This window comes from Elaeis guineensis, chromosome 2, assembly GCF_000442705.2.
Source record: "Elaeis guineensis isolate ETL-2024a chromosome 2, EG11, whole genome shotgun sequence".
In the NCBI taxonomy this organism is placed as follows: domain Eukaryota; kingdom Viridiplantae; phylum Streptophyta; class Magnoliopsida; order Arecales; family Arecaceae; genus Elaeis; species Elaeis guineensis.
In genome coordinates, this window is record NC_025994.2 from 89,826,977 (window position 1) to 89,837,366 (window position 10,390).

At 39.3% G+C, this 10,390-nt stretch overlaps 1 protein-coding gene across 4 annotated transcripts; it reads left to right on the plus strand.

Annotated features, from left to right (window-relative positions):
- The first annotated feature begins 271 nt into the window (after nt 1-271).
- On the plus strand, nt 272-8,444 carry LOC105054119 (pentatricopeptide repeat-containing protein At1g74750). Of its 4 annotated transcripts, none has more exons than XM_073252125.1 (5): nt 278-608; nt 2,726-2,830; nt 2,939-3,055; nt 3,513-3,602; nt 4,972-7,744. In XM_073252125.1, the coding sequence occupies exon 5, from the start codon at nt 4,975-4,977 to the stop codon at nt 7,597-7,599; it is 2,625 nt and encodes an 874-aa protein (XP_073108226.1). In that variant the 5' UTR covers nt 278-608; nt 2,726-2,830; nt 2,939-3,055; nt 3,513-3,602; nt 4,972-4,974; the 3' UTR covers nt 7,600-7,744. The 4 variants fall into 4 exon arrangements, with proteins under 4 accessions (XP_010933868.1, XP_073108226.1, XP_073108227.1 ...); XM_073252126.1 differs by having other exon boundaries at nt 2,955-3,055; XM_010935566.4 differs by lacking the exons at nt 2,726-2,830; nt 2,939-3,055 and adding an exon at nt 7,746-8,444 and having other exon boundaries at nt 272-608; nt 4,972-7,598.
- Nucleotides 8,445-10,390: the final 1,946 nt, after the last annotated feature.

Sequence of the window (10,390 nt, forward strand, 5' to 3'; positions counted from 1 at the left end):
CCCACCCACAAACTCCCTCACCACACATCTCACGTCCACTAACCTCCACCCGCAGCTGGTAGCTGTTTGAGTAAGGCGGCGGGTGACTCACGAGCGCCCCAAGCCAACGGTCAAGAAAGCAAGTTCTTCCATGTCTTGGGCAACAAGTTAGATGCCTGGATTCCATTTGATTCGGTACTCCCCTTGGACTTTGTGCCTCGTTTCGTCGTTCCCCGAGCAAACCCATCCTTTCCTACCAATTTCACAAACTCCGCAACACTTGCACCATTGCCAGCGGGACCCGCGTATATTTCCTATTTGGCTTCTCGTGTCGCCCCAAAAGAGCTAATTCGTGAAAGTTTCCGTAAAGGCAATGGTCACTAGCATTGAAGTCAAAATACCAGGCCAGCCGGGTTGGCTCCGTAGAGACGTGGCCGTATAAAACTCGTGGGAGTCTTTTGGGAAAAGTAGGGTTTTACGGCTTCCCAAGTCTCCTGTCCCCCCAACACCCTCGGAAGCCCTCGCACCCGCCTACGGAGGGAGGGCACAGGGGGCTCTCGCCGTCGCCGCCGTTGTTTGCTCCGATGTCCAGTTACATTTTTTCATTGCTAGATTATTATAGATTCGAGGTAAGATTTGAAGTTAGATTTCTTTCAGTCGCTGACTAGTGGAATTATTGATGGTTTTATTACTTCATGGTGGCTAAACTTCGGTTTCTCTTCCCATTTTTGCTTTTGACATGCTAATTCTGTCACGATGCAGCGTTTGGTGTTAGAAAGTTACCATTGTTTTGGTTTGAAAGATCGATCTTTGTGTTCCTTTACTCAATGGTCTGGTCCTTTTTTAAAAGAAAAAAAATTATATGCTTTAGGTTAATTTGAGTGCTATTACATGAAATAGTTTGTTTTTTCTTTAATACTTTAAACTCCCTCTGTTTGGAACCATAGGGTAGCAACTTATGGCATTATCGTGCTGTTTGACGATATTAGTTTAAATTCTGGATTACAGGGTAATGTTGGGTTGCAATTCATTGCTTTATATTTGACCAACTATCCTGTTTTCTGAAATTATTTTGTTTTGTGTTTGGTCAGACTATCCTTATGTCTGGCATTGAACTACTCCTATGTGATATTTGTGTAATTTTTTATGCTGACTCTGTGATTAGAGATCTATTATAAGTGAGTTTTTGTTCTCCAATGTCAATTGGAGGTTGGCTATTGGAACACCTCTCATGCTTGGCTTCATATAGAACCTAGAAAAAAATAGTCGAGAAATTAGATGGAACCTTTTTCTTTTATTTTTCTTGTTTTAACATATGGGATACGTTTCCTTCTCTATTGTGGCTTTTTAATTTTGGCTTTTCCTGGTTCAGTTCTGAGATAGTTTGGAACCTAAAACTAAATTGATGTTGTAACAATTCTTATCTTCTGTTAAAGCTTTTGTTCAAAGATTTTAATTTTCTTCAGAATTTTTTTGACGTGAACAAATTCCATGGGGATTGGTTCTTAGGTTCCAAAAATATGGAAGATAATGGGACTTGAGGCATTGGAGGTAGCATTTCAATTTTGTCAACCAAGTGTGGAAATGTGCTGATCGAATACCTTATGTTGCCTTTTGGAATGAGCACTTGGAGCAAGCACTGTTGGAATTCATCCATTAACTGTTCCAAGTGCAACAATTGAAGTTGGGGCAATTTCCATTTTCTTGCTATTCTTTCAAGATCTTGTGTTGTTCTGTAATACTAGCGAACAACAAGTGCTCCCCAATATTATGCATTGCATGGAATGGAAGATTCCTGGGCAAAGGATGTATAATTGTAAAGCATACCTTTGGTGTGCCAGGGTCCATGCACTTAATCAAAGAAAAGATGGTTGCATGCATATTAATATAGCTAGGGTGGCAATCGGGTTGGGTCATAAACGGGGCGGGTCATAAACGGATCGGGTCAGAAAATGATCAACCAAAATCCGATCTATTTATTAAATGGGTAAAAAATTCAAATCTGAATCTGATCTGTTTATTAAACAAGTAATCCGATCTGACCCGTTTAACCCATTTATTAAATAGGTCAAATTAGGTTAAACGGATTAAACAGGTTAGACGGATTAAACAGGTTAACCAGGTCGAGTTAAATGGGTCAGAAACAGGTTAAATAGGTTTTAAACAGGTTAAACGGATTTTAAATGGGTTAAACAGGTCGGGTTAAATGAGTCAGAAATAGGTTAAACAGGTTAAATAGGTTATCTAACTTAACTCGACCTGAATATTAAACGGGTTAAACGGGTCTGATATCTAAAACCTATATCCGACTCAATTATTAAATGGGTTAAACGGGTCGATTCGTTTATGATCCAAATCCGTTTAGCCTAAATCCAAACCTGTTTATGGCAGGTCGAACATGGGTCGGGTTGGTGGGTCCGGTCATATTTTGCCAGCCCTAAATTTATATAGCATGTTCTGGTCATGGGAAAGTAATTGATGAATGCATGCATAACTATGAGAAAGTGATGAAGTTGGATGTCTTTTCAATCCACCTGATGGTGTCTTTTGCTCGTGGAAGGAATTTTTAGTGGTAATTGCGCATGAGGTTTTAGGTTTCAATAAATGATATTATTAGTTTTGGAAATACAAAATATATGGTGGCTTTACTTTTAGCGTTTAAGTAGCTCTTCATGAATCTTGTCTATTATGTGATGAATATGGATGTTTGTGTTACGAAGCATAACAAGCTCATTGTATTTTTTAGATTGATCAGAAAACTATGCCATCTTTTGAAGAGAAGTAGGATCTCTAGCCTAGGTTGGAGTACAAGATGCAGCTTTGTTGACTAATCAACTTGCAAGACCTATTGGTAGGTTTTTTAAAACCATTAATGGTCGGATGGGCTACAAAGTGGTCATTTTTCTTTTTTCTTTTTTTTCATTTTCTTTTATTTTTTTTTTCTTTGCTTTTAAGACAGCATGACTAGACTGCAGGAAAACCTGTTTTTATCCTTCAATCTTCACCTTGGAAGTGAGCAATGGTTAAAAAAGGACACCAAATCTTTTTGTACCAGGTGCTGGAGCAATGGTATATGGTATGTTGTAGGTTCTGAACTTTTGCCCATATCCAGGAGGCTTTTAGCATCTGAGATGTGTAGTCATTAGGCTGTTGCTTCCAATAGATGATGTTAACTGTTAGAGTATTGAGTTTGGCATGCGGTGGATAGCCAGAATTGAGGAACCAGATGCTCTCATATGTACAAATGTATAGAATCTAAATGCCTGTCGTGCTATTTTACATTAATCCATCATTGCTTTTTGATTGTTGATCCTGCTGGTTCTTTATGTAACCTCTCATTAAATTAAGCTTTGAACCCTTACCCTTTAAGGAGCGTTGTAATATTTGGTCAGTGATTCCCTATTAGTCATGTAAAAGTAAGTTCGACTCAAACTCATATGTTTCTGGATAATGAAGTTCTATCCTCATGTATACTTGGATGGCAAAATTAATTATAACAATTTCAATTATTTACATTACTACTTTGTTTCTAGGTCTGCCTGTGAAGGATATCCTGTATGGAGTGTACTACTGGATAAGGATCAGATACCTTATTACTTTGAAAGCATAAATCTACAATATCGGTAAGTACAATCTTTTGGTACAGGTTTTTGTCATGCAGCTTGGCAGAGCAATATGCATGTCACTTTTCTTATTTGTTTCAATCTAGCTGTAGTAAAATCTCATTTCTTCTCTCTCTCTCTCTCTCTCTCTCTCTCTCTCTCTATCTATCTATCTATCTATCTGAATTTTAATCTGAAAGCCATGGATTCTCCATTTGTGGATACACACAAGCATTTGAGTGCTTGAGCGTCTTCACAAGCATGTGTTGCACATGTGTACAAAAACAAATGGTGCTATGTTATATCTACTAAGAATCAACCTACAACACAATGAAACAAACATGGTCATAATCAACATTTTGGCCCTTATCATAGATCATTTAATTTTGAGTTGTTAGAGCATCCCGTGGCTGTGAGTTGATTATCTTCAATAAGGCAATGTCCTATTTACCGTAATTTGGAATTTTTCTTTCATACTCCGGTAAATTATGCATCCACTATTGACTACTATGTTTTTCACTTGTTATGCAGCTACTATCTGTCTTTGACTCATGGTAAGATTATGATGACACACCTTCCATAATGTGCTTATTTGCCTTTAAAATGGAGGAAGTTTTTGAGACTTTCTCTGCATTTTTGAAAAAATGGACATGTTCCTACCACCTCCCAAAATTTAGGCTTGTTATCGCTGAAATGACTAATATAGATTTTGGATTTGAGTTTGTCTGAGTTCAAAGCAAAGCCCCATTCCAGACTTTGTTTGTCCTAGAGCAGTATCGGATGGAAAATACATCCAAGTTATCGAGTCAGCAAGAGCAAAATGAGAAAAAAATGATGTAAAATAAAATTTGGGGACCGTATTTGAAAATTTGATCAAGCATGCATTGAAACAACACTATCTGAGGCTCTTTTGGCTGTATCAAGCTCTGATATTGTTCTAAACTCATATTTTTCACTGTTGTAGCTCCTATGTAGGTGTGAACCCAGAGGTTGTTTCTTTCAGATATTGGGTCATGTGGTTATATCATTAATTGCTGCCTCACATGCTTGGAATATTTTTTGCCTTTAGGCATAATTAAATGAAGTGCTAACTTATTTTGCTTCCATGGCCTAGATTTTTACATCGGCAAAAAGTTGATGCTGAGATGTCTCCCTTTTTTCCAGCAGTTTAGCCTTTTGTTGTATGTTTTAAATGGCTGCTCTTATGATGTGGAGTTATGAAATATTCAGTGATTATTAGTCACTTTCTAATCTTTCAGTGATTAGGCAACTTATGCGTTCAATTAACTGCTAAAACTGTTAAGCTGCTATAAACTAAAGTCCAGTTCTTTTGAAAAAATTCAGTTGCTAACCACTTGTTTGTTCATGACTGGCAATCAATAAATTGCAGATAATGTTGCGAACAAAGCAACTTGGTACTCTCTCCCATTGTGCTAGGTCCTTCTATCTTAGTGGTTCAAGATGTGGGAGTGCAGATGGAGCTTCATGTACTTGCTCTGAAGATGAAAGTTGTGTTTCAAAAAGGCAGTCTAATAACACTTTCAAGCAGAAGAAAGGCAATTTAGTGGATGAAGCTCCAGCAAATGCAGGATCTACCTGTTTATCGAGTGCGATTGGATCAATTGGTCATCACAGTTCAGGTTACACAGCTTCAGCCCCGCATGTCATCTCCTCTACCTCTTCTTTGAAATCAAGCTCAAGTTATGTTAACAGAAAAATCAACTGTGCTAATGAGAGTGGTCATGCCTCCGGGAATGATTTGCTGCATTCGTCTAAGCTGACTGCTGAGCGCTATGTCAAGGCAGGCATTGCATCTGTTGGCATGTTCTCTGAGTTAGTGAATTACAGGATCCCGGCAGCCAACCAGCATGTCCTTTTCGCACCCCAAAATGGCGTGGTTGATTCTACCCAGCCCTTTACTACCAGCAAGTCTTCTAATAGCAAGCCCCGTAACAGAGCTAATAATCCCAGAACTGAGCCAAATGCATCTGCTAACATAGTAGGAGGATCTAATTCAAATTCTACAGCTCAGAATGGTACTGGAAATAAAGCTTCAAAGGCTGGTTATGTAAAATCTAAGCAAAATATGCCTGGAACATCAGTTATGTCTCATGGATCGCCAGTGGATATGAAGAGTCAAAGGCAGTGTATACCGCAGAGAGAAAAGTTCCATTCTGACAGCTTCATATCAGATGCCAAGCCTGGAGGAAGAACCTCAGAAAAGAAAGTGGCATTTGCATCTGCCGAGAATATTAAGTCTGCTAATAAGTCTCGACATCCAATGAGATCCACAAGATTGTATGCAGGTGCTTCTTCTGCAGGTCTTTCCATAAAGTCAGGGCATGCAGTTGAACAATATTACCAGACATTACAACAGTTAAAATGGGGACCAACAACAGAAGAGGCTTTGGATAATCTACATTTCAAACTGGATGCATACCAAGCAAATCAGGTACTTAAATTGCTCCGTGATCACTCTGTTGCTCTTGAATTTTTCAAATGGTTAAAATGTCAGCTTGGATTCAAACATGATGTGCATACTTATACCACCATGATTGGTATCCTTGGCCAAGCAAGGCAGTTCGGTGCTATGAGAAGACTTCTAGACGAGATGATCAGGGATGGTCTCCACCCAACTGTAGTAACTTACAATCGTCTAATTCATGCCTATGGCCGTGCTAATTACATAGGTGAGGCTGTTAGAGTGTTCCAGGAGATGCAGGCAGCTGGTTATGAGCCCGACCGAGTGACTTACTGCACGCTCATTGATATCCATGCAAAAGCTGGATTTTTGGAGGTTGCGCTGGGCTTGTATCGACAGATGCAAGAAGTAGGCCTGTCACCAGACACTTTCACATACAGTGCAATGGTCAATTGCCTTGGAAAAGGTGGGCATCTTGCTGCTGCATACAAGCTGTTCTGTGAGATGATCGAACAGGGCTGTGTTCCAAATCTGGTTACATACAATATCATGATTGCTCTGCAGGCAAAAGCAAGGAACTATACTAGCGTAATGAAGCTTTACAGAGACATGCAGGCTGCTGGATTTCGTCCTGATAAGATCACCTACAGTATTGTTATGGAGGTTTATGGTCAGTGTGGGCGTCTTGATGAAGCAGAATCTGTGTTTATGGAGATGAAACGTGATTGGGTTCCTGATGAACCTGTGTATGGTCTTCTTGTGGACTTATGGGGTAAAGCTGGCAATGTAGACAAGGCTCGATCATGGTATCAAGCGATGCTTGATGGAGGCCTGCAGCCTAATGTACCCACATGCAATTCTCTGCTGAGTGCATTTCTTAAGGTGCACAGGTTCTCGGATGCCTATGATGTGCTTCAGAACATGCTCGGACTGGGACTGGTCCCCTCACTGCAAACATACACTCTTCTTCTCAGCTGCTGTACTGGGACACACTCACGGATGGGGTTGTGTTGTCAACTCATGGCCATGACAGGTCACCCAGCTCATACATTCCTTCTATCACTGCCAGATGCAGAACCAGGCGGACAAAATGTGAGGTACCATGCAAGTAGTTTCTTGGATCTGATGCACACCGAGGATAGGGAGAGTAAGAGGGCTCTCATGGATGCCATTATAGATTTCCTTCACAAGTCAGGCCTTAAGGAGGAGGCTGGATTGGTATGGGAGGTGGCCGCACAGAGAAATATGTATCCAGATTCAGTCAGGGAGAAGAGCTCCTCATATTGGCTCATTAACCTCCATGTGATGTCTGAGGGAACTGCAAAGACAGCATTATCAAGGACCCTTGCATGGTTCCATAGGCAGATGCTAGCCTCAGGTGTCGGGCTCCAGCGTATCGATATTATTACCGGCTGGGGCAGGCGAAGTAGAGTTACAGGGTCATCATTGGTTCGGCAGTCTGTCCAGGAGCTGCTCAATCAATTCCAGTTTCCCTTCTTCACTGAAAACGGCAACTCAGGGTGTTTCGTGGGATATGGGGAGTCTCTTAACAGATGGCTGCTAAATTCTTATGTGGACCGCATGCATTTAGCATAGTAAGTTTTCCTTCTATTTTCCTCCTGGATTTTACCCTGATGCAATTTTGATGGGCTCAGATGGATATTGTCTGCCCATGCATCGGTTTCATTTGACTTCTCGCTATGTTGTTGTGTAAATTGAATGGCTAGCTGTATTTATTGCAGGTTGAGTGTGGCTGGTGCTTTCTGTTGCATGATAGTGCTTAAGTTGTGAAATTAGTGTTCATTTGTTTGGCTTTTGTAAACCATCTCATACTTCAATTTTTGGGTAGCATCCTTGCCAATTATGATGGAGAGTGTGAAATTACTGATTTGTGTATGTTCTACCCGGCATTGATTTTGTCAGGAAGAGAAATGTTGAGATAAATGGGATGCGGACGTAAGCAAAGTCCTGAAACGGTTGGTGGAGTCCATGTAGGATATCAAAGTCCTAAAACTCCGACATACTAATTGCTTCTAAAGATAGGCGAGTCGGAATGTCGCTGCTGACAAAATTGATACTAATTGGTTTCTTCAAAAAAGGAAAGAAGAAACGATTGAGATCAATGACAGATCTCAGCAAATTCGCAATGGGTCCAATACATAGGTACGAGGTTGGAACCAATCTTTTACGAGCACGTCATGCGAGTGCCCTATGTTGCATACCCCGGATGAGCCCCGAATGTGGTTTTCTGCGTCGTGCACTAAGGTAGGTGGTTTATTAGGGTAGCATTTGATGAAATTCCAACGAACAAAAATCTAACCAAAAAGAAAGCAATTGCCTTCTCAATCTTAAGTGGTTGACCACTTTTTTTGTTGGCATGCCGATGCTGCCATGTTGCTTCTCTTAATGCTGGACCATGCAACATGTATAACCTTTTACGATGACTTGTTGCAGTATCTAACATGCAATTGACAAGGGTGCTATCCTAAAACAATATCTCCAGCGATGCTCTAGAATCTTTATATTCTTGCAGTCGTATTTTATAGGCTGAGAGATACACTGGTATGAAGGAGGGATTTGATATATGTAGAAGATATGAACATGGATAGAGGCAGTCTAAAAATCACAAGGAAGGAACTAGTAATGAAAATTTTGACATTTTTCTGAAAGTACGACCCGAAACCAAGTGGAATCGAGGAAAATGATTGACGTACCAGAAACCAACTATTTTGTGGTCAAGATTTATTAAGTTGACTGGAGTTGTTCCAAAATAAACGCAACACTGAATTTCATTAATATTTAAGCAGATTATATCCCATAACATAATAAACATTTATTATATATATATATATATATATATATATATAAAAGGAATGCTATGCTTATGCAAAACTCTCCTCTTGTCATGTGGACACTAGATTAATGATGGTAATGATGAGGAAACTGGATTAATACTATGTTCTTCTATTCAAAGCTAATGATTACTAATGGCAAGAAGCATATCCTTCTCACTATTTCTCCAAAATAATCAAATACAATTCTGGCATTCAAAGCAAATCAGTAACCTTACGAAGCATATCGCCCACTACATGATAAAATGATAACAATTAATTATTAGTCCATATAAAGTGCATTTAAAGCAATTTCATTTTCTAGTATGCCATTAGTTAAATTTCTATATTACATCTTGTACTGTTGTATTACAATGGATATTTTAATATTTTAAAGTACAATATGTTTAATACAATCCATTAGCAAAATATTGTAATAGCTCTTATTTAGCACAATATTCTGATGTTACAGCATGTATATGACAATTAATAGTATATATATCATTTACTATATAATATATTATTTATCATATATCAATTAAATTGGATAATTAAGTAACATAATTGGTATTACACAGAATAAATATATCAAATATAAAAATTATGGCACTAATAGTAATATAATAAAATTACATTGATAGGATATGGTTAATGATGGTAATGATGTGGAAACTGGATTAATACCATGTTCTCCCATTCAAAGTGAATCATTAATGGCAAAAATCATACCTTTCTCAACATCTCTGAAAAATAGTTAATACCATTCTCGCATTCAAAGCAAATCAGTGATATAAAGAGGCGTATCTCCCACTCCAGTGCAAAAATATAACAATCTAATTTTTAGTCCACGTCAACTGCATCTCAAGCAATTTCATTTTCTGACATGTTTAAGTTAAATTTTTACATTAAGTTTTGCACTTCCATATCGCAATGGATATTTTAATATATTGGAATACGACATGAATAATATAATCCATAAGTAAAATATTGTCATAATTCTTATTTAGTGCACTGTTTTGATATTATAACAAGTATATGATAACTAATCATTATATGATATATCATTTAGTTCTTCTGTGATGGCCCAGCCCATGTAAGAATCCCAGCCCACCAAAGCACAAAACGAAAAAAAAAAAAAGAAAAATAGGGGAGAAGACTCCCTTCCTCCTCTCGCCGGCTCCCAATCGGAGTCGGAAAGAGCCCCCTCCGGCCCTATTTAAGGAGGAGAACCCTCTTCTCTCCCTCTCATCGAGAAATCCCGAGGCAAAACGGCGGCAATCGTCGGAAAATTCTCACGGAGATCCGTCACTGTGTCCGTCCAATTGCTCGCCGGAAAAGTCTCGCCGGCGTCAGAGGTAAGCCTCCTCCCCTTCCTCTCTTCTCCCCTTTCCTTCCCGTGCCGGTGTGCACGCTCGTCGGCGATCGGAGTCGTCGGATTTTGTTGCGGAAGAACCTCTATTTTTGTCCATTTTTCTTCGATTTTTTCGATGCCGATGATCACTGCCGACCACCGATTTGGCCATCCTCTCATCATCGAGTCGCCCCCTTCTGCCGAC